A 24,662-nucleotide genomic window follows, 5' to 3' on the forward strand; every position below is an offset into this window, starting at 1 on the left:
CCAAGTGATTCTTATGTCTAGCCCGGGCTGAGAACCAGCGCTACAGTTTGAGAATCGCTAATCTGCAACATTCACTTTCAAACTGAACTCTGCAGAGCTTGGGAATTCAGGAAAAATGCCCTGAGACTTCTAACGGCGGAGGAGGAGGCAGGGAGATCTGGGTGGCTCAGTCGGTTGGGCGTCTGACTTCGGCTCAGGTCATGATCTCACTGCTTGTGAGTTCGAGCCCAGCGTCGGGCTCTGTGCTGCCAGCTCAGAGCCTGGAGCCCGCTTCAAATTCTGTCTCCATCTCTCTGCCCTTCCCCTGCTTGTGTTCTGTCTCTGTCTCTCTCACAAATATGAAAAATAAAACTTAAAAAAAAATTAAAGGCGGAGGAAGAGGCAGGGACTTCTGGGTGGCTCAGTCGGTTAAGCATCTGACTTCGGCTCAGGTCATGATCTCGGGGTTCATAAGTTCGAGCCCTGTGTCAGGCTCTGTGTTGACAGCTCAGAACCTGGAGCCTGCCTTGGGTTTTGTGTCTCCCTCTCTTTCTGCCCCACTCCTGCTCACACTCTGTCTCTCTCAAAAATAAACATTAAAAAACTTTTTTTTTTTTTTAAATACAAAAATAAAGGAGGAGGAGGAGGAGGCAGAGTCCAAGCCAGCATGACTGCTGGACCCAGAGGTCAAAAAGTCACATGCCCAGATGGGGCTAGCTAGGTAAATGCAAGAAGTGGACCAGGCTTAAGACAAGAGGGTGCAGTGGGGGTCTGAGGAGCTGGCACTGAGCAGCCACCAGCCACTGCATTCCAAACAGTTCTTGTCATATCAGAATATGTCTTGTGGGTCCTGTCCCATTTGTCAAGAATTTTGTTTTTTTTTTAAGAGACATCAGAAGCACCTTTTAAAAATGTTAAATCACTCTATTTTAAACGTTAGCAATGAAGGCCATGAAATACTTCTCTATTTTAAAGGACTACAACGTGAAGTCTGAACATGCTACACAGGAAGACTGGATTCCATCCTTGGGCAGCTGGTGTGGGCCTCCATCCCTGCCGCAGGTGTCTTTCATTCACGTCTTGGGACCAGCAGGCCAGCCTGGCCTAGTGCGTTTCAGGGTGATGCCTGAACTCCATATGGGTGGAATGTGCTTGTCTGCTCACTGCTGCATCCAGTTCCAGGTACATGGCTGGCACTTATTAAGTGTTTGTTGAGTGAATACTTACAGTAATTCTGGGAGACAGAATTTTATACCTATCTTACAGAGGAGGAATTTGAAGCTCACTGCAGTGAAGTGGCCTTCCCCCAACACACGCTAATAACCAACTAGCTCAGGATTCAAACTACTGTGCAGGGCAAATACAAACAGAGCTGTGAAAATGCTTTGCAAAATGAGAGGTTTGGGGATAACTGGTACCAATTATAAGAGCAGTACGAGTCAGTACTCACAATGTGAACCACATTTCAAGATGATGGGACGCCAGCTTATTTGGTCCCACAGGAGCCAGAGGGGCTTTCTATTCATTCTGGGGCTGTGCTGCTGTTGTGTGGTTGTGGCAGTGGCGGTTGTGGATCTGGGGGAAGCAGGCGTGAGCGAGGTGGATGGTGATGTGGGGGCATGCCTCTGGATATCGGAAGGGAAAGCCTCCCATCTCATACCCAGCTCTCTCTGTACCTGAGCTGCAGCTGAGTCCACTGCTTTATTCAGAGGCTTGGGGTGAGGTGAAGGGGGAGGTTGGGACCCATGGGGAGCCCTCTAATTTAAGAACCCTCTCTGATTGCATTATCCAGAGGAAATATGAAAAGCTAAATCAGAGGAGATGGTTAGGAAGTGCATTATGGAACATTAAACAATAGCTGATCACCATCAGACACAAATAAATGGCCCATAATCTACTGCCAAGAACATGAATGGTTCCCAAGTGGTGACCTGGCTGGCTTCCAGGCAGGGCAGGGCAGAGCTGGACAGCAGGTCTTTTAGGCCACAAAAACCCTGCTCGGGGTCACACCCCAGTAGCCAACAGAAGATTCTGGTGCCCAGACAGTATTCACTTTTTTCCACATGATCGCATTCTACGGGACTGAATTGGGGTCTTCTCACCATCTGGTGTGGGAGTCCCGCCTACCTGGGAAATCCTGTACTGGGGAGGCATAGGATAGGTGGGCTCACAGTACCTGAAGAGAATGTCCGTGAAGTAGTATTCCCCTCATTCCAGAAGGTTTCATCCCCCAAAATACCCTGGTTGAGGCTCATCTTACTAGATCATCCTTTAGTTTAAATCCCCATGAAAATGCAAATACCTTTTTATCAACAATAGCCAAACTATGGAGAGAGCCCAAGTGTCCATCGACTGATGGATGGATAAAGAAGATGTGGTATATACACAATGGAATAGTACTCAGCCATCAAAAAGAATGAAATCTTGTCATTTGCAAGAATGTGGATGGAGCTAGAGTGTATTGTGTAAGCCAAATAAATCAGAGAAAGACAAATATATAATTTCACTCATATGTGGAATTTTAAGAAGCAAAACAGATGAATATATGGAAGGGGGAAAAAAGAGAGAGGGAAACAAACCACAAGAGACTCTTAAAGATAGAGAACAAACTGAGGGTTGATGGAGGGAGATAGAGGGGCCGTGGGCTAGATGGGTGGTGGCTATTAAGGAGGGTACTTGTTAAATTTTTGTTTTGTTTTTTACATTTATTTATTTTTGAGAAACAGAGTGAGTGAGACAAAGCGTGAGCGGAGGAGGGGCAGAGAGAGAAGAAGACACAGAATCCGAAGCAGGCTCCAGGCTCCGAGCAAGCGGTCAGCACAGAGCCTGAGGCGGAGCTCGAACCCACGAACCGTGAGATCATGACCTGAGCTGAAGTCGGACGCTCAACCGACTGAGCCACCCAGGTGCCCCAAGGAGGGTACTTGTTGTGATGAGCATTGGGTATTACACGTAAGTGATGAATCACTGAATTCTACTCCTGAAACCAATACTGCGCTGTACATTAACTAAGTAGAATTTAAAAACAAACAAACAAACAAACAAACAAACAAACAAAATGCAAATACCTTCAAAGGAGAGAGTAAGGTAGGTAGGCCCTACACACTTTACTATAAAATAATCTTTAATCTTTTGCTAAGACCTTTAGGCATTGATATGCTGAGGAGAAAGTAGGAGGGAATGGAGAATAAAGAATCTAGAGGAGAGTTTCTGGAGGGTAGGAGGGTAGTCTGCAGGACTTTAAAAGCTACTATCACTATTTGTCCATGGACATCGATCTAAGTTAGTAAAATCCCTGGACTTAAAGTCAGAGGATGGGATTCCCGTCTCCAGCTCTCTTATTTTATACCAGCTGTGTGATCTTGAGGAAGTCACTTAACCTCTCTGAACCTTCACCTCCTCGGCTGAAAACTGGGAGTCTCACCACACCCATCCCAGAGGTGCTATGAGAATTACATAAATCGAAGTGTGTGCAAGGTCTGCCCTTCTATAAATATTGTCCTTGGGTCTGTGCCACCACATTCTAGAAATTGTACAACCACTGAGCTATATCTGTGAATGGATATTGGAGCTGAGTCAATCCACAGACCCATAGCGAGCCCAGCCAGGGCCTGCCAAGCCCAGGCTAGATCAGCTGACCTTGGTTGGCCCACAAACACGTGAACTTCAGTGATAAATGATTGTTATGTAAGCCACTGAGTGTTAGGATGCTTTATTACTCAGCGATAGTTAACACAATATCCCAAAATTACGGCTCCTGACACTTAAAATTTTAAGGCCATGTTCAAGAGAAATCATTCTAAAACATACCTGACACTTATCTGCCTTTTTAAACAAAATTAAGTGTACACAATTCAGTCTTCACTGGGCCATTCATGCTCATAATAGTGAGAAACAGTTAATGTGTCATAAGTCAATGGTGCCCTCAGGGGTTACCTACAGAACAGGGGCTCTAGAAATAATTCCGGTCTGCTATTCTTTTTGATCTCAGAACTATTCCCTGCCGATTGGCCATTTTTCTTGTAATCACTTTGGTCAGCTTTTTTTGTTGTTGTCATGGTGTCCATCGTAAGCATGAACTCACCCTCCCCAACCTAATGTGCCACACCACCCTTCCAGAAGCCTGCTATCTAAGCCTGCTCGAACGGTATCCAAAGCGACAATTAATAGACTTGGAGGAAGAGTCAGAACTAGTTTTCTGTGTATCAAATGCATGTGCTTTAACACTGGGCGTTCTGTCATCAATTCTGGCCTCTTTGAGGCTTTTTGCGCCCTTCTGTGGTTCTCCTCTGGGACCCGGCAGTGGAGTTTGCTAGGCAGTAAGCCTCTCTCTGGTCTAGATAGTTGGTGCTGTGTCTGGAGTTGTGGGAATACAGTCCTTCCTGGAGACAGTGAAGGGCTGGCTCAGCTTTGAAGGAAAGTACTGCCCAACAGGCCTGTAAGAGCTCTTTCTCCATCACACCCTTGCTGGGCCATTTAGCACATGCTGCCTGTGTTTCAACAGCGGATGTTCACAAATTCCCCCAGAGCAGAGGCAGCATCCGACTTGTCTCTGTGTCCTCTGTACCACTTAGCCCAGTGCTAGGCACATAGTAGGTGCTCACTAAGGTATGGTGGGTGGCCCTTGTGTCTACGAGCATAGGGCTTGTCTTCCTCAGAAGAGTAAGAATCTATAAGATTCTGAATATAGAATATTTTACACCAAATTATTGGAAAATATTTTCAAAGGATTAAAGTGATCCTGTGTCAAAGAACAGTTCTCATTTCAGGGCAGAAGTTTATTTCTGAACTGTGTTATGAAGAAGCCATGGTGACTAATTGTGGGAACAAGGCCAAGAGACTCTACAGGTGAAAGCAGATATTTTTTGCTCTATTGAACTGTTACCTTAGTGATTCTCCCTAGGTGCACTCCCATTGTTTGTTTGTTTGTTTGTTTTTTAAGTAGGCTTCACGCCCAACATGGAGTATAACCCGGGGCTTGAACTTGCAACCCTGAGATCAAGAGTCTGATGCTCAACTCACTGAGCCAACCAGGTGGCCCCTTCCATTGTTTTACCAAACGTCTAAGGACCACATTCGCAACCAGAAGATCTGGATTTAGAAATTCATCAGGCAGGGGTGCCTGGGTGGCTCAGTCAGTTGAGCGTCTGACTTCAGCTCAGGTCATGATTCAAATCTCTCACGGATTTGAGCCCCGTGTCGGGCTCTGTGCTGACAGCTCAGAGCCTGGAGCCTGCTTCCGATTCTGTGCCCCTCTCTCTGCCCCTCCCCCACTCACTCTCTCTCTCAAAAATAAGCATCAAAAAAAATTAGAAATTCATCAGGAAGTGCCAGTGGATGTATGAGCTAGCCATTCCACGTTCCCACCCCTCCCTCTCACTCTGTGCCCCAGAAGCTAATTGCCATAGATTGTATCCAGAGGTTCCCCCTGCCCCCTCGCGTCAGGCTGGGTTTGGCCAATGGCAGGCACTGCAAGAGGAGCTGAGGCACCTGGGTGGCTCAGGCAGTTAAGCATCTGACTGCGGTTCAGGTCATGACTTCACAGCTCATAGTTGTCAGGCTCTGTGCTGACAGCGCAGAGCCTGGAGCCTGCTTCAGATTCTGTGTCTCCTTCTCTCTCTCTGCCCCTCCCCCACTCACACACACACACACACACACACACACACACACACACACACACACTCTCTCTCTCTCTCTCTCTCCCTCTCCCTCTCTCTCTCTCTCTCTCTCCTTCAAAAATAAATAAAATAAAATAACAAAAAAAAGAGGTAGCTAGATTGGAGTAGAGAGAGGTTGGGGTACTTCTTGTCTATTTTCTCCCTGCTTTGGGTCCTTCTGTGGTCATAGCTCCTGTTCAATGGCCCCTCCTCCAAGGTTCCAAATCTTCTTAGGATCAATTTCCCTATTTCTTCCTCTTGCCTTTCCTTTTTCTTTTCTTTTCTTTTTAATATTTATTGATTTTGGGGAGGGCGCAAGCAGGGGGGTGGGAAGGGGGCAGAGAGAAGGGGACAGATGATCCGAAGTGGGCTCTGCATTGACAGGCTGAGAGCAGACAGCCCTATGTGGGGCTTGAACTCACAAACCATGAGATCATGACCTGAGCCGAAGGTGGACACTCAACTGACTGAGCCACCCAGGTGCCCCTCTTCCTCTTGCCTTTTTTTAAAAATTTTTTTTTTAATGTTTATTTATTTTTGAGACAGAGAGAGACAGAGCATGAATGGGGGAGGGGCAGAGAGAGAGGGAGACACAGAATCGGAAGCAGGCTCCAGGCTCCGAGCCATCAGCCCAGAGCCTGACGCGGGGCTCAAACTCACGAACCGTGAGATTGTGACCTGAGCTGAAGTCGGACGCTCAACCGACTGAGCCACCCAGGCGCCCCTTCCTCTTGCCTTTTTAAGCAAAAGCATGGTAAAGACTTCCCGAGTTACTAATTCCTCAACTTTCCCTGTTGGCTCCCTTAACCCCACTCACACCTCTGAAAGTGGTCCCTTCGTTCAAATCTTCATCTGAACCATCTGAAGTGCTTCTTTTTCCTGTTGTTACCTTGACTGCTACAATCTATACAATGTCCTACCTAAAAGATGTCTACACTGCACCAGCAGTGTCTCTAGGGCAAGGAGTTAAAAAACAAAAAATCAGAGGTTCTTTTCTCTCTAGTTTTCAGAACCTAGTAGCCATCTGAGTCTATCTGAATTAAATGATATAAAATGAAGGCAAGCCCCAATCTACAGATGAGAAGAATTATTATTCCTCCATTCACTCACTCATTCATCAAATATTTATTGTGCACCTACCATGTGCCAAGGCCTGCTCTGACCCTGGGGAACCAATGATAACATACAAGACAGTCCCTGCCCACATGATGCTTACAGTCGAATGCTGACTGTCTCCCAGAAGTCAGAGCCCATCAGAGGCAGGGCTAGAACCAGAAGCCAGAGTTTCCTTAAGTCTGGAGCCTTCAGCAGATTCTCAAAGGACTCTATTACCTAAATAAGGTTAAGAACCCACTGGATCAGACCGAATGAACTATCCAGCTGCCCCCCCTTAAATAGAAGGATCATGAGCCACCAGCTCCCAGAAGTGCGGCGCTCCCAGCTGGAATTTGTGGGGGCATATTGTCATACAGGCGTGGTGACACAACCACCCACCTTTCCTACCCTCCCTACTCTTCACCTCCCAACAAGTTCCCCTGTCCTCTCCTTCAGCTTCTCCCATTTTCATAATTACCCTGTGCCCTTCTCCGAGCCCTTCCCTCAGGGCCCACAGATGCGGGCAGGCCTCGCCGCACAACACGTTGCTGAACTGATTTTATGAACAGAGAGGGGCTGGGGTCTGGATTCTGAGACATGTCCTCTCTGAGAGCCTGTGTTTTCAGCAAAGGCAGTGAGAATGAAATGTCTGCCTGCATGAAAGTATTTGTGAGATTCAAGTTGGAGGGCATGACTGAAACCGCCTCTGCTGGGGGAGAGGGGGGAAGCCAGGGGTGGCTGAGGTGAATTGAGGGGGGCTATAACGGGACAGGCAGCAAAACTGGGGGGTCTGCCTGGCTCCCTCAAGCCCTCCGGAAACATTTGAGTTTCCTCAGAAAGGTTTAAATAGGCCATGCCAGTAACACAATACTTCCCCTGCTCTGGGTCAGACAGGACGAGGGCAATCTGGTGCCTGCTGCCCTCAGAGAAGTTTGGCAGGTCAGCTTAAAAAGCCCTCTCCCCAAATCACCCAGCCCTACCTCTGACAGACACAGTCCACTCTAGGCCAGGCCAGGGGCACTCTGGAACCCTCCACATCCCCTCAGAAATCTCCCATCTCCCACGACCTCCAGCTGCCCTATTTGGGCAGAAGTCTCACCGCGGGAAGAAGGCACAACAGGAAAGCAGCCAGGGCTGGAAAAATGGGAGACCTAGTCCTGAGGCTGCAAGGGTCCCTGCCCATGGGCGAATCACTGGATTCCCCTTTTCCCTGCTGGGACAGAAAGGGAAGAGCTCAGCGGAGGCGTATTTGCTCCACGACATCCCCCTTGAGTCAAGCCCCCTTCAGTAGGGGTTGGGGATGTGTTCACAGAAATGTCTGGGGCTCACTTCTCCCTTCCATGCTCTCCTCTGTGTCTCTTTTAAGCTCCCCACGATTCCCAAAGTGAAACCACGCAGCAAGTGGGGAGAAGTGGGAGAGGCAGAAACCATTTTTAAAAGGGTCTCTGGCTTTGAGCAGCTGGGTGGGGGCCACTTGGAACAAGGACGGAGCGAGCTTCTGAGACAGCTCGGGTGACAGGAAGCTGCTGGGGTGGCTGTCTCCCTCCAGCCTCCTTCCACCGAGAGCAGAAGGGGGAAAATATCAGGACACGCTGCAAAATAATCTTCCACCCTCCCCCCCACCCTGCCCCCAACGGATGGAAGAGAGGAAAGTGTGGTCATCATTTACCTGCTGAAATTGGGAGGACGCTGTTGATGAAAGTAGGCTGAGACACGATAAAGCGGAAGAAAAGCTGCAGATAGATTCCCAAAGTCACTGGATTCAGGACAACCATGCTGGCTGGGGTCTGGCAAGTGTCAAGTTCTCTGGGCAAGGCTGCTCGGGAAGCCTTGCTTATCTCTGCCTTTGTCTTCCTCACTGCTGTTTGCGCCTCTCTCTCCCCCCTCCCCCTCCCCCTCTCCCTCTCTCTCCTGTCTCCCTCTCCTTTCCCCATGCCTTTACCAAGAAAGAATGCCAACCATTTCCCATTAAACCTTCTCCGTACTACACAGGGTTATATTTATCTCCCGCACTGAATCAAATGCCCACATTAAAATACTATGTCAGAACTTCTGTTTTGGAGACTGAGGTGAGTGGCTACTGAAGAGGCGGTGAAAAGGCAGTTGAGTCTCAAACGTTCACTAGAAGCAGTCCTCAAAGGCAGTCACATCCCCAATTACCCCCCAGCAGCTGCCTGCTCGGAACGTGGTGTCCAACAGCACCACAGAATCACTGAATTTCCACAGACACAAATCCCTCTGCTGTCAGCCTGTGACACTTTTACCCGCTCGGTGACAAATGCAAAGTTGACCTTGGATTATTTTTCTTTAATCGCCCAATAAAACGGGGGAGGTGGATTTTCTCAAACAGCTTTCTCCAGGAGAAAGTGTTTGTTCTCCCTGCAGAAGCAGCACCCTTCTATCTCATCCACAGCAAAATAAGTGAAAAGACAGAAAGTGAATGATTATCAAATTACACTTGGAGAAAGAGCATCAATGACTTGATCTTTGGCAAAATCCAAGTAAAAAGTGCTGCGTCCTTAAATGAATACCCCTTATGAGTTTATGAAGCCTGTTACAGAGATCCTTAGATTATTAAAATAATGATCTACAGAGTTGCCCAGTTGGCTTTAATGCACGTAACGTACTCCCGGGGCCCCATGGGAGTTTGTTTGGGAGTGGTTTGGGAATTCCTGGCCTCTGGGGTGGGCGTCCTTGGGGAAGAGCACCTTTCCTCATCTCTGGGGGAGGCAGAGCGTAAGGCAAGGCTCCCCGGCTTTCGCACCAGTCTCGTCCGCCTCCCAGCTCTGCTGTGACAGCAGCCGAGTGTTTGCCATCTCTGAGCCTCAGTTTTCTCATCATAAAATGGAGGCGGTGTTCCCTTTAAAGGTATGCCGGAAAGGTTAAATGAGGTAACACGGATGGATCACAGATGAGGTAAAATCTGTGTATGCAGACAGCAAAAATGAAACGCAGGGAGCTGTGGTGGACTGGGGGTGATGATGGCCACTGAAAATCCGTCCCGTCCCTGTGCACGTGAGCCACTCTCCCCCGCAAGAGCTGGAGTCTGTTTCCTCCCCCATTCAACTGGGCTGGGCTTGTCATTGGCTTTGACTAGTACAGTGTGGCAGAAGTGACACTGTACCACTTCCAGGCTAAGGCCCTAACGGGCCCGGCAGCTCTGCCTTTGCCTTCTAGAAGCTGCCCCATAAAGCTACCACATAGGAGAGTCTGAACCATCGGATAGCAGCAGGGAGGGGGAAGCAGCCAGCCCCTGTCTGGCCATCTCAGATGAGGCAACAGCCACGTGAGGGAAGCCAGACCATGTGGGTCACCAGATGACGATGGCAGTCACAGCTGAAGAACAGCCCAAACGAACCCAGCCCAGAATATGGATTCATGAGCATATAAAATGGCTGTTGTTTTAGAATGATTTATTGTACAGTCATAGGTAACTGATAAGGGGCTTATAAGGAAATCTTTTGAAAGCTTGAAGAATATACTTAGGTTATATTCAAAATTAACAGGACGGGGTGCCTGGGTGGCTCAGTCAGTTAAGTCAGGTAATTTCAGCTCACGTCATGATCTCATAGTTTGTGGGTTCAAGCCCCACGTCAGGCTCTGAGCTGGTGATGCAGAGCCTGCTTGGGATTCTCTCTGCCCCTTCCCAACTTGTGCACATGCTCTCTCTCTCTCTCAAAATAAATAAATAAACTTAAAATTTTTTTATTTTATTTTTTATGTTTTATTTTATATTTGAGAGAGACAGAGAGAGACAGAGTACGAGCAGGGATGGGGCAGAGAGAGGGAGACACAGAATCTGAAGCAGGCTCCAGGCTCTGAGCTGTCAGCACAGAGCCCAAAATGGGGCTCAAACTTATGAACCCTGAGATCATGACCTCAGCCGAAGTCGGACGCTTAATTGACTGAGCCACCCAGGTGACCCAAACTTAAAAATTTTTAACAGGACAGCTTCATGGTACCCCCATTTAGCTATTCCCAAACTATTTAACAGAAGGATCTGTGATTGTTGGCTAAACCCCACTAGGAAATTCTCAGACTTGTTCTTGTTAACTTTTGAAACCTATAGTCCCAGCAGCGGTCTTTGGAGAACGTGCTACCTGGGAAGAAGGTAACTCTTGAGTAACCTGCTGCCAGAATCTGAACTTTCACCATCTAGCTCAGATCCCTCCTGTGAAGCAAGAGTGATTTCTTCCTTCTCTCAGCACACAGTTCTCACCACTGCTGTTGGCATAAAGTGGGTCAATATGTCATGCCTGCAACGCCTGCTATTGTTTTTGAGCTGCTTCTAAACCACCTTGCATTGCTATTTAACTTGTGTTAATGTCTCCAGAGATAGAGGACGGTCCCATAGCTCTGTGTACCCCAGGACAGTCCTTGCCACCTAATCCTCAACAATGTCAGTTAATTTGATCAAATCACACCACCACAGGATGAAAAGAAAAGAAAAGAAAAGAAAAGAAAAGAAAAGAAAAGAAAGAAAATGGCATAGTTTTATGCTCCAGCCACACTAAACAAACTGCATTACCCAGCACCCCTTTGTGCCTTTGCACAGACAGTAGCTGGCTGGCCCAGGCCTGGTACAAGAAAGGACTTTGGTAAGTATGGGGAGAAAGTGAGAGGGAATGTGGACAGCCAGCCACGCAGAATTAGAGCCTGCATAGGAGAGGCTGCATATACACATTCAGGCCACTGGGGGGCGAGTCACCTCTACCCTCTGGGGAGGCCCCAGCACAGAGGTATTTATAAGCCCCAATAGTTATGAAACAGCTCTTTGTAAATTTCCATTTCCCATGTACTGTGTATTTTATGAGTCTATTTCTTATAGGGTTACCCTAACTGACTGAGAAGTTATCTTTCTTCAAACTCTCCTGGAAGGGCTCTCAATCTTTCAGAATCTAATAACACAGGCTATTAGATTACCTAGAAGGAAATTATTTGAGATTTGTGAAAGGCTTATACCAACAAAGCCAGTCAAAGCTAGAGCTTTCTCTCACAGGCCTCGTAGGTAGGAATGTATGGTATACAGATAGGCAATCTGATGGTACTCATCAACACATGACATACACATGTGTCGTTTGATTCAGTATTCCACAGAAATACTCATTCAACTGCCCAGGGGTTGAGGTGCAAGGATGTTCGTTACAGCCTCAGGTCTGAAACAGCCTAACTTTCAATGAATATGAGATTGGTTGAATAAATCATAGGACTTCTCTTCAGTGAAACATTATACAGTCATTACAAAGAAGAAAGTAGTCTTTGCATCAAATATTGCTGGAAAAATCAGCAATATTTGGGAAGAAATGGTAAGAAAAATCAGTCTTCCATATGCAGAACAAACAAAAATTATTCTTAACTCTTACTTTACCCCATACATAAAAATTATCTCAAAATGGATCATAGACTTAAGAGAGAAAATCATTAAACTTCTAGAAGAAAACACAAGAAAATCTTAGTGACCTTGGGCTAGGCAAAGATTTCTCTTCAAATTAAAATTTTTTTCTTAAATAAAAATGGCATATATTTAAGATATACGGCATGTTTTGGTACACATATATTTTGTGAAATGATTACTGCAGTCAAGACAATGAACATATCTGTCAACTCATATAGTTACCTTTTTTCTAGTGAAAACACTTAAAAACTACTCTCTTAGAAATTTCCACTGCACCAAAACAGTATTGGTAACCGTAACCCCCATGCTATATGTTATTATTCATCCTATATAACTGAAACTTTGTACCCTCTGACCAATGTCTCTCCATTTCCCCCATCTTCTCCAGCCCCTGGTAATCACCATTTGACCCTTGGGTTCTATGAAAAAAAGTGTTTTTGAGAACAAACTGAGGGTTGATGGGGGGTGGGAGGGAGGGCAGGGTGGGTGATGGTTATTGAGGAGGGCACCTTTTGGGATGAGCACTGGGTGTTGTATGGAAACCAATTTGACAGTAAATTTCATATATTAAAAAATAAAAAAAATAAAAATAAATAAATAAATAAATAAATAAAAGAAAAAAAGTGTTTTAAATATTAGGACATAAAATGCATGAAGCATTTAAGAAAAATGTTAAACTGGACTTGATCAAAAATTTTAAACTTCTGCTCTGTGAAAACCAATGTTAAATTGAAATGACAAGCCAAAATGAGCACCTGGGTACCTGGGTGGCTCAGTCAGTTAAGCGTCTGACTTTGGCTCAGGTCATAATCTCGTGGTCCATGAGTTTGAGCCCTGCATCGGGCTCTCTGCTGTCAGCACAGAGCCTGCTTCAGATCCTCTCTTCCCATGCCCCACTCATAAACGTGCTCTCTCTCCCTCTCTCAAAAATAAACAAACAATGAAGAAGAAAAGAAAAGGCAGGGCAGGGCGCCTGGGTGGCTCAGTTGACTGAATGTCTGATTTCTGCTCAGGTCATGATCTTGCAGTTCGTGGGTTTGAGCCCCACGCTGAGTTCTGTGCTGACAGCTCAGAGCCTAGAGCCTGCTTCAGATTCTTTGTCTCCCTCTCTCTCTGCCCCTCCCCTGCTTGCACTCTGTTTCTCTCTCTCTCTCTCTCAAAAATAAATAAACATTAAAAAAAAAAACCTCTCTAAAAAAGAAAAGACAAGCCAAAGACGATAAGTAAATATTTGCAAAACACATATATGATAAAGGATGCATATTCAGAATATCTAAAGAACTTTACAAGTCAAAAATAATAAAGCAAGCCAATTAAAAGAAAAGGGCAAAAGGTGTAAATAGATACTTCACCAAAGGAGATACGTGAATGGCAAATGAGCACATGAAAAGATATTCAACATCATTAGTCATTAGAGAAATGTAAACTAAAACCTTAATGAAACGCCACTACATACTACTAGAATGGCTAAGTTTAAAAAGACAGACATTTCCAAGTGTTAGTAAGGATGTGGAGCTGCTGGAACTCTCACACATTGCTACTGGGAATGCAGAATGGTGCAACCGCTTGGGAAAACAGTTTGGCAGTTTCCTTTAAAGTTAAATATGCACTTACTCTACCACACAACAATTCTACTCATAGAAATGAAACCGTATATCCACCCAAAGACTTGTACGTGAATGTTCATAACTACTTTCTTTGTAATAATGAAAAACTAGAAACAACCCAAATGGCCATCTACTGGTGTAACCAGTTGTGTATAATACAATACTACACGGCAGAAACAAGTCATCGGGATGAATCTCAAATGCATTATGCTAAAGCCAACACCACAAAAGGCTACATACTGCATAACTCCATCTATAAGGCATTCTGGAAAAGGCAACACTACCGGATGGAGAACAGATCAGTGGTGACCAAGAGTTAATGGTCGTGAGAATCAGCTACAAAGGGAACTTTTGGTGGTGATGGGGGATGTTCTTTATCTTGACTGGAGTGGTTGTTTGCCTCCTTTGTCAAAACACGTCAAACCGTACTCTTAAAAAGGGTGAGTTTTATGTGAATTTTCCTGCAATAAGCTTGACTTTAAAAAAATGAGGCAAAGATAGTTTACATTTATGCATGGACATGGAAGGCTGTCCAGAGAATATTACTGACTAAAACTGCAAAGGTGCAGTGCATCTGACCAAACATCTGAACAAACAAGCAAATCTATTTATCAATTATGTATATGTGCAGAGAGAAAGATCTAAAATAATACACATTTCACACTTGGGGATGGCAGTATGTAGGATAAGAGATGGAGGGAAATTCCCTCTTTACTCTTATACATATTTGTATTGGAAATTTTTGCAATGAGTGTAACTTAATTTGTAACTTAAAAGATATATTTTTTAGCAGAATTAGAGTCTTGGCAATCTTAGGAGTAAGGAAGGAAGGAAGGGGGGGAATAAAAGGTGTCTTTTCTCCATGTATGAGATCCAACAAGTCCCTGCCGACGTGCTGAGAGGAACAGATAGAACATTTTGATTGGTCCTGCCAGAGAACAGATCTCTGAGCATGTTCTGGCCTGGAATTAACGATGATTCAGTTATGCTAAGGCCCTGGCCACCTCCTGCTGGCAGCTGCACCAGCAGGAGAGAGATAAGACAGGGCAACTGAGAGGCCCAGGGAAAGTCCCTCCTCACAGCTCCCTGTCCTCTGACAACTCAAGCTGAAATCAGAGCCAGAACCCATGGAGCCTCGAGATGCAACAGAAAGACCCAGCAGAGAACCAGAAGAACAAGTAAGTCTAATTAGACGAATTAGACTCACCAAGGCCTTGAATCTGCAGTTCTAATCCCAGGGCAGGGAGCTTGCTGTCCTCACTTTCAGGGAAGAGATTTGCACTGAGTTGGCCTCGAACTACCTGGATGCAATCACAATAAAAACAATAATCTTACCCAATTCAGTGTTTCTCAAACTGTGCTAGAGGTGCTCCCACTGTAAGAGATATTCCATTTTTACAAGGTAGAGGAGTTCCCATAAATTGAGAAACACTGTCTACTTTATGCTCCTCTTGGAAATTTACAATATATATAAGTATACTAAAGCCACTGGCGCGTCCTGTAGTAAAGAAACCATTTTACTTGCTCTTACCTCTCAAAGTATTTGACTCTCAAACCCATTTTTTATTTAATTCTTATTTGATTCCCCCTTTTCTTCTTATCTAGGTTCTATACAATAAATACATTACTGATGTGCTAGATAAATAATTACAATGTAGGGCTTTATTTTTTTATAAAATCTTTTTTTATCATTTTCCCCCATTTGTTGTTCATGCAGTGAACAACAGTGAGATTAGACTTGTAATTCCTATTTTACAGATAAGAAAACTAAGGCTTATGGGAGGCTCTGGTGACAGCAGCAGACATCGGGTCACTGGCAGGTGGAGTGATTACCAGCAAGACTGGACCTGAACCCTCGTGCTGGTACACTGAGCCAGAGGTCATCAGCGCTCCCAGGCCTGGACTTGTTCTCCAAGGGAACATCAATCAACCTCATCTTTACCTGGAACTGGACCTAGAAATGCTGTGAGTCCAAGAATCGTTCAGCTCTGAAGATGCGAAAGCACACTCTTGGTAGGGAGGACAGGAAATCTTTTATGGTAGGAAGTTAGGGAGGGCTGGAGACTTCAGAGGAGATCTCCCAATGGTTTACGACAACCGAGGAGTGATGGTTCTTGAACTGAAACCTGTAAGGAGGGAAAACATCCTGATTCCCAAGCAAAGCCAGTTTCCTGGTGTTACTTATTTCAAGGACGACAGAAAGGTATGAACTCAAAAGAATAAAGCCACCAAAGAACATAACAGATCTTAGCCCCACTTTTGAAGGTCAGGCGGTGAGTTTACCCCAGATTTCCCCTAGGGTGAACCCCAGAAACTTAGTTGAATTCACTTCATTCTCTTCTAGCCAGTCCAAATGCATGTTTCTAGTTAACCACTGTTTGAACTTACCATGTGTTCATTGCAAAATTTTATTTTTACATATTTATTGGAAGAACATTACCACCCCAGTTCCCCTGCCTCCCCCTTACCTAAACCCCACTGCCTCATCACATCACATCCAGCACAGCCCCACTTAGAGACAGTGGTTCTTCTTATCTTCTAGGAGATTAGATGGAGTACAGAGGAAGGGCTGCCCTCACAATTTGATTTGGTTCAAGGTAAAGACAAAGCATCATTTTCAAATGATCTAGTCTCTGTCCAGCTGGAGGTAGCAATCATACCTTTCTATGGCATGTGGCTGTGTTGTTTGGCAAGGCCCTAGAACAGGACCATTCCTAACACATCGATAGGCAGATGCTGACCAAGGCTCTGAGGTAAAGGGTGGGAAAGGGCACTGCCTGTGTCACATATAATGATGCATCCTCCCATGGCATCGTGGGAAGGGAGATATTGGCCAAGATAAACAATAATCGGAAGCCGCTGAGGAGCCTTTTAGAATTACAGACTTTTAGGAAACAATACGCTATGACACAAAGGACATACACGGGGACTGCAGTCCATGCTGCTTTGGGGTCCGTGTAATTCCTGTAACCAGGAGGTTCTCCGTCCTGTAGGCTATCATGGAACAAACTGCATAAACTGGGAGCCACAGCGTTCCATATTACTCCACTCCTTAGTCTTAAAGTGCTTTAAAAATACTCAGCCCACAGAGAAAGGGTGGCCTGCAAGGCCAAATATATAGCTATACAATCTTGGGTACGAACAGGTGACTTTTTTTTTTAAGCACTAGAGAGAAAAAATTTTCCATCGAGTTATCATGGATTATGTGATTACCTGTTTCCTTATATACAGAGTTACCCAATATAACTGTGATGTTTCACAAACACATGCATGTCCCCAGGAAGTGGAGGCAAAAGGCTAAACTGGAGAAGATGGAAACAGAGAAAGAATGATTCGGGAAGGTAAGAGAGAGGTCAGAGGACTCATTCATTCATTCAACAAATATTTACCCAGTTCCTACTGTGCTCCAGGCAAAGATCTAGGAGTTGGGGATTCAGTGTGAATCAAATGTAAGAAATTTCTAGCCCCCAGGGACTTAACTTCTAGTGGGAGTCTCAAGACAGACAAGAAGCATGTATAATAAAAGGTCCATGTTATTATATTATTCATCGTAATCAAGAATAACGGAGAGATATAATTAATCAAGAGAGCCTCATGAAGGGAAGTAAAAGGTAAGAAATTAGGAAGGTAAGAGAAAAGTTTGCCTTTAGTCCTCAAGGGGGGGTTCATGAAAGAGTCTGAGGCAATTCTGACCTTATGGGATGGAAATACCAACATCAGCCACTGTTCACTAGACATCTATTGCACTTGTACATATGTACTTGTACATTTTTTGAAAGCCTCACAGCAACTCCATGAGGTAGGTGTTACTATCTCCATGTGACACATGAAGAAACCAGGGCTGATAAAGGCAATTGAGGTAATCCGCCCAAGGCCGCAGAGCTAGAACACAAAGCTGGCTGCATGCCCCAAAGCGTGGATTCTTTACACTGTACTATTCAGCCCCGGGCCCAGACACCACAGGGAGAGGGCAGGTGGGTGAGGGAAACTACTCTGGCCCAGGGCTTAGAGTGGGCATGAACATGGCCTTTCCAGGGGCCACCAACAGGGCCTCTTGTCCAGAGTCCTCAGAGGGAAACAGAATGCGCTGAGCCTAGGTGACAGATGCTGGCAGATTCTGACAGCCTGGAATAGCAGAAGGTCACTTCCAAATGGGAATGACTCTACAATGACTGGATGGGGGATATTTTATATGTGCTCAGTGCATTCCAGCTCCCACTCAGGCTGGGAATTGCTAGCAGGGACAGTTTGCCTTGTGTTCTCCCTGGCCTGACAGTCAATTCCAGAATACCTGTTCTTCTATACTCCCACCCCTTCATGTCCAAATGCTCCCAGTTTTCTCAAGTTCAAATGTTTCCTCTCCACGAAGAGTTTGCCAGGAGGAATGTGTTCTACCCCCCAGCCCCCAGGAACTTCCCTAGCACATTCTTGGATCTTCATTCTTGGCACTTGCAGGCAGTGTGCGTGGGGTCAACAGCCACAGTTTAAGCATGGCTTTGAAGCCATTAGCCAGTTCAAATCCTGACTCTGCCACTCACTGTGGGGAAACTCTTCAGGAGTTCAATAAAGATAATATTCCTTGATGTTATCTCTATGAAGTAGAAGTGATTAACCTAGAGTTTCCTTGGGCTAGAAATACCCACGTCTCAGGATTCCGCTTTTTCCCTTCAGGACTCCTGAGGAGGGGCCTCCACGCAAGCCTTACAGCAGCCAAATGGGAACACTTTATCACTTGTCATAACAACCCAGACAGAGTCTGGCAAAGGCTGAGTTGGAAGGTGTTGGCTAGGCCTGCAAGCCACAGAGGATGGCCTGCTTCCTCCCCCAAAGAATTGTGATGGCCAGCCCTTCTTTGAGCTTCTGCTTTCCCTCCTCCACCCGCCACCCCCCCCCCCCCCCCCGCCCTGCCGCCGCCACAGGAACAAGAATGAAGAAGGTGCAACAGAGGCCACACCTGGGTGAGCAGCCCCTAGGAAGCCTCCTGACCCCATGTCCAGAAGGACAGGTGGCTCTCCCACAAAGCTGATCTTTAAGGTGGAGTGACGCCGCCCATGGGCAAAATGGCCCAATCCATGTCCTGGGTTCTGACCAACCAGACCGATAACTCCTTTCCTTCTAAAAAACATGGAGACATAAATTTAGAAGGGGATGGCCCAGAGTGGAAGTATGGGGAGAGAGGTCTCCTCTTTAACAGTATGGATTTGATATAGCCTTCTAAACTGCCTTACACAATGCTGCCACATAATAGGAGCAGTCTAAACTACTCAGAAATAAGAATACTTATGTGGGTATGTATATATGCAAATACGAGTATAGATCTAGTCTGTGTGTTCAACCTTATAATATGCGACTTAGCTGTATTTTATTTCTGAGTAAGTTGTTAATCACTTGAGCACAAGGCTCATGACTGCTTGATCCCTTTATTCCCCTAAGTGTCAACTCAGATACACAGCAGGCCTTCCAAGTGTCAAATCGGTTAATGAAATGGTTTGGATGGTATACACAAGACAGATAAACTACACTGCAGTATATCCAAAACCTTAAGAGTAATTCACACCGGGGCACCTATGTTGAGCATCCTACTTTGGCTCAGGTCATGATCTCATGGTTCATGAGTTCGAGCCCCACATCCAGCTGCTGTTAGCACAGAGCCCACGTTGGATCCTCTGTCCCCCTCCTTTTGCCTCTCCCTGCTTGTGCTCTCTTTCTCTCTCTCTCAAAAAACATAAATTAAAAAACATTTAAAAAAAAAAAAAGAGTGATTCATACTGGATCAAGAATTCCGTTGTGATGTTTCAGAACAGACTTTTCTATTGCCAAGGGAATCATGAGTTTGCAGCTGCAGAGGAGTCAGCTTTAAGTGAAATGACACATGTAAGGCAACTTGCGCATAGGCTGGTCTTTAATTTTTTTTTTTTTAAGTTTATTTATTTTTGAAACAGAGAGAGACAGAGCATGAACGGGGGTGGGTCAGAGAGAGAGGGAGACATAGAATCGGAAGCAGGCTCCAGGCTCTGAGCTGTTAGCACAGAGCCCGACGCGGGGCTCGAACTCATGGACCGTGAGATCGTGACCTGAGCTGAAGTCGGACACTTAACCGACTGAGCCACCCAGGTGCCCCTAGGCTGGTCTTTAAATGTGAGGTTCCAGAGGTCCCTCTCTGAATTGGTGCCTTTGTGAGGGCCTTGGCTCCCACCTGCCTCCCCCAGGCTCTCTCTATGATGTGCCAGACTCTTCCCATGTCAGTGATACCACCTGGCCCGCGACAAAAGAACCAGCTCAGCCCAGCTCTAGCTTCAGGAAATAAATGTCATCAACCCCTAAAAAATAGACTTCAGAGAGGAAGATGCTGACATACCATCAACTACAGTCTGGGATTCTCCACACACTGCCTGAAAAATGCATGAACCCAGTGTATTTGTTTGCTAGGGCTGCCCTAACAGAACACCACAGATTGGGTAGCTTCAGCAAACAAATGTGTTTTCTCACAGATCTGGAGGCTAGAAAATCTCACAGATCTGGACAGGAAAAAAAAAAAAAAATGGGCCAAGTTTTCTCTCTTAGATGCCTAAAACTAAAAACCTATGAATGTGGAGTAAGTAGATTTGGCATGCACCAGACTTAGCATGCTCCAGATCACCCAGAGGGTTCGTCAAAACACAGATTTCTGTTTCTGACTCAGAATGTCTTCGAAGCTGGGTGGGGGTTTACATTTCTTAGATTTCAAGGTGCTGTTGCTGCTGGTCTACTTTAAGAACCACTAGTCCAAGGGTTCAGTTAGCAAAAGGAGTGTATCCACAGTGATTGAATTATTGGGGCATAATTATCCAGATGACCATTTGTTTCCATGGGGAATTCTGGACAAATTTATAACTGCCCTAGAGAATTCTACTTTGTAGCAGTGTTCTTCTGGTCTCATCTTCTATGTTCCTCCCCTCCCTTTACCATTGTATTCACCCTAAAAGCGTGTATAACCTTATTTCCAGATTACAGTTGTAACTATATTTCACTTTATTGGTGAAGAAATTCTCTGGAAGAGGCCTGTGGTTTGCAAATTCAAAGACATACTTTGAATTGAAGCCAATTTAAATATATAGCTCATTACTTTTTTTTGTCTTTCATATAGACTCCAAATTTCTTCTACAATTCCCCCTTTATGTATCAGTTTGAATTGCATTTTTAAAACTGAATGGTTCTTGAATTAGGAACTCCACAAACCCAAGGCAACTGGTAAGCGGTAGCATCCAATATGCAAATGACCTTCTAAAGTAATTTTCCATTTTTATTCCTGCCCTATTTCAGTCAGTCTGGGAGATTCTTGGAAAGAACATGTGCTAAATGCATTTCCATTTATATTAGTAGTTGGCTCCATAAATAGCCAATTTGTTCTACTTTTCTCTGGATCATCCTCAAACCTATTAGCCTAAGCTGAGTCACACTGTCAAAGAAAGCTGACATGGTTTATATTCAAATAGATCAAACTTGTTAGTCCCGGTATACAACCATAAACACATTTAGAGAGAAAAGAAAAAGAAAACTACAATATATTCCCAGAAATCAGTAGCGTTTCTATACAGTAATAATGAAATAGCAGAAAGAGAAGTTAAGAATCCTCCATTTACTTTTTTTAATCATTTTATTTTTTAATTTTTTTTTTTTGAGAGACAGAGAGAGAGAGAGAGAGAGAGAATCCCAAGTAGGCTTTGCACTGTCAGCACATAGCCCAACATGGGGCTCAATCTCATGAACTGGGAGATCATGACTTGAGCCTAAATCAAGAGTCGATGCTTAACCGACTGAGACACCCAGGCTCCCCACCACTCCATTTCCAATTGCACCAAAAAGAATAAAATACCTGGGAATAAACTTAACCAAAAAGGTGAAAAACGTGTACTCTGAAGACTATACAACACTGATGAAAGAAATTGGAGATGACACAAATGGAAAGATACTCCATGCTTATAGACTGGAAGAATTAATATTTTTTAAATGGCCACACTATCCCCAGGGCAATCTACAGATTCAATGCAATCCCTCTCAAAATACCAACAGCATTTTTTCACAAAACTATAACAAACAATACTAAAATTTGTATGGTACCACCAAAGACCCTGAATAACCAAAGCAATCTTGAGAAAGAACAAAACTGGAGGTATCACAATTCCAGATTTCAAGATGTACTACAAAGCTGTAGTAATCAAAACTATATGGTACTGGCACAAAAACAGACACACAGATCAATGGAACAGGAACATATAATCCACAATTATATGGTCAATAAGTCCATGACAAAGGAGACAAGAATACACATTGGGGGAAAAACAGTCTCGTCAACAAACGGTTCTGGGAAAACTGGACAGTTACATGCAAAAGAATGAAGCTGAACTGCCTTCTAACACCATACACAAAAATGAACTCAAATGGATTAAAGACCTAAACATGAGACCTGAAACCATAAAAATTCCAGAAGAGAACACAGGCAGTCATTTCTCTGACATCTGACATCGGCCATATATACCACCATTGTTTTTGTTGGTGACCTCTCTCCAGCCATAGTGGTCTATTTGTATTTAAAATGGAGTATGGCTTGGGGCACCTGGGTGACTCAGTCAGTTAAGTGTCTGACTTCAGCTCAGATCATGACCTCAAGGCTTGTGAGTTTGAGCCCCACCTTGGTCTGACAGCTCAGAGCCTGGAGCCTGCTTTGGACTCTGTGTCCCCCCTCTCTCCCTGCCCCTCACCCACTCATGCCCTCTCTCTCCTTCAAAAGTACATAAACATTTAAAAAATAAAAATAAAATGGAGTCTGTCTTTATTTATTGTTTTATGAGTATAATTGGCTTTTTAAAAATAATGAATATAAAGTGTTCACTATGCCCTGGTTTACAGGAAGGATCAAGATGTATTAAAAGAGCCAGTGGGAAGCAATTTTCAAAGACCCCAAAGACAAAGTCTCTGGTGAGCCCTTTTTCTCCCATGTCTGCTGGCTCTTATGAGAGCAATCTCCTGTTCCGTTTAGTTCCATATTGTCAGAAATTTGAGGAGCAGCCTCAATTGCACATGGCCAAGCATGCTGCCACGTGTTATCATTGCTGAGGAGCTAGATTTACCCCTTCCGTGGCTGTCCCTCAGAGCCCGGATTCTTCCTCTGTGCCTAAAACAGCCTCCCCTCATACTCTCTTGCAACTTGAAAAACACCATCTCACCTGCATCCTCTTTATTATCAATCTCATTGAGTCAAATCTCAGCCCAAAGTTGGTGTGGAGACCCCAGTAGGTGTTCCAGGGTAGAAGTTTCATCTCATGACTTCTCAGATAAGCAACCTAGAAGCTCCTATCTTGCCACATACAGGGTGGGCAAAATGAATGGCACATGGTAGGGATTCAATGGATGTCGAATTAAATAGAAGCTTTACGATCTATTTCTTTATCACTTCATCACTGCTGTTCCTCATACTCTGTCACTGTTCTTTAGGTAACACTGATTTTTTTCCCTAAATCTTAAGCCAAGCATTTTGTGAGATCATCAAAATGGAAAATTCCAGAAATCCTCATGTCAAAATCACAGTTCCATTTGTTCTCTTTCAAATCTTTTCTCTTTGAAAATTGTCCCTTCAATGGGGCGCCTCAGTGGCTCAGTTGGTGAAGCATCCGAGTTTGGTTCAGGTCATGGTCTCACGGTTTGTGAGTTCGAGCCCCACATCGGGCTCTCTGCTGACACCTCAGAGCCTGCTTCGGTACTCTCTCTCTCAAAAATAAACATAAAAAAGTAAAGTAAAAGATTAAATTAAAAAATAAAATAAAATTGTCCCTTCAAGATAAAACCACACAATATGTGATTTTGGAAGTCACTTGATTTCCCTAAGCCTGTTTCCTTATCATAGGAATAACAATAATCACTCCTTTCAAAGGTTGCTGTAAAGATGAAATAAAATTATGTGTGTGAAAGCTCTTAAGGGCTAGCCAAACCTTATCATTATCATTACCTTAAACTCAGATCACAGCAATACTGATATTCAACATTAATAGCTACCTAAAACAGAACAGCCTCACTGATGGAGCTTTCTTTAAAAGATTATACTACTCTATTTAGAGTTTAGCCATTTTCTCTTCCATATTTTTTTCTTGTTTTCCCACAGCCCTTCATTCCTTGGATCAGTGGCATTCACTTCCTCAGGAGGTAGGTGGGTAGGTCAGCCTGGTTTTGGGAATCCCGTGGCAGAAGAGGGGGGGCTGGCTCCCCATAGCGTAGACCTAGAGGAGAAGCCATATCCAACACGGCATCTGGTGGTAGCACTACAATGTCTGAGGGAGAAGTCCAGGCAGAGGGGCCTGTGAAGCCCTGGACATGCCAGGACAGTGTGGAGAATGCAGCCAGAAACTTCTGAGGGCCACAGAGGGATGTGGAAAGGACTGAGAAGATGGCAAAAGAGCCCTGACAGTTTGCAAAAAGTGGATGCGATCAGCAGAATAGCAGGGTCTGAGGCAGATGAAGCTTCGAGATGGGAACTGCCATGAGGAAAAAGGACAGCTGTGGAAGCTGACCTCCAAAGACGGCCCTCAATGAAACCACGCCTCCTGACGGTCATGGACCTGCACAGTCCTCTCTCACACTGAATTTGGGTTGGCCCTGGCACTCACTTTAACCAAGAGAATAATGGCACAAGTAACACAGTTCCAGGCCAAAGTCTTAAGAAAGCCTTGTAGCTTTTGCTTGTGCCCTGGTGGAAGTCAGCTGCTTTGTGAAAAGCCCAGGTCTTTCTGCTTGTGCAGAGAGACCACGCGAAGGAGTGCCAAGGGCCTAGGCCTGTCCCAGACCAACCAGCTCATGGCTGTCAGGAACAAACCTGTAGTCTCACAAAGTCAGGTTTATTAGCCCACTGCAATGAAACAGACTACATCCAGAGGAACCATGGGACGACTCACCAAA

The 24,662-nt window shown here is 44.9% G+C and overlaps 2 protein-coding genes across 6 annotated transcripts in view; both read right to left on the reverse strand.

Annotated features, from left to right (window-relative positions):
• COLQ (collagen like tail subunit of asymmetric acetylcholinesterase) overlaps positions 1-9,161 on the reverse strand; it is a 77,358-nt gene extending 68,197 nt beyond the window's left edge. For both annotated transcript variants that reach the window (XM_042998957.1, XM_007087360.3), the window contains exon 1: positions 8,401-9,161. In XM_042998957.1, coding sequence (XP_042854891.1) covers positions 8,401-8,665 — 265 coding nt within the window. In that variant the 5' untranslated portion in view covers positions 8,666-9,161. The remainder of the gene's footprint in view (positions 1-8,400) is intronic.
• Positions 9,162-14,944: 5,783 nt separating this feature from the next.
• The window catches only part of HACL1 (2-hydroxyacyl-CoA lyase 1), a 53,758-nt gene continuing 44,040 nt past the window's right edge, over positions 14,945-24,662 (reverse strand). For all 4 annotated transcript variants that reach the window (XR_006222157.1, XR_006222156.1, XR_006222159.1 and 1 more), the window contains 2 exons: positions 15,676-15,859; positions 14,945-15,034 (listed from right to left, as the gene is read on the reverse strand). The gene's annotated coding sequence lies outside the window, so the exon portion shown is untranslated. The remainder of the gene's footprint in view (positions 15,035-15,675; positions 15,860-24,662) is intronic.

This window comes from Panthera tigris, chromosome C2, assembly GCF_018350195.1.
Source record: "Panthera tigris isolate Pti1 chromosome C2, P.tigris_Pti1_mat1.1, whole genome shotgun sequence".
In the NCBI taxonomy this organism is placed as follows: Eukaryota; Metazoa; Chordata; class Mammalia; order Carnivora; family Felidae; genus Panthera; species Panthera tigris.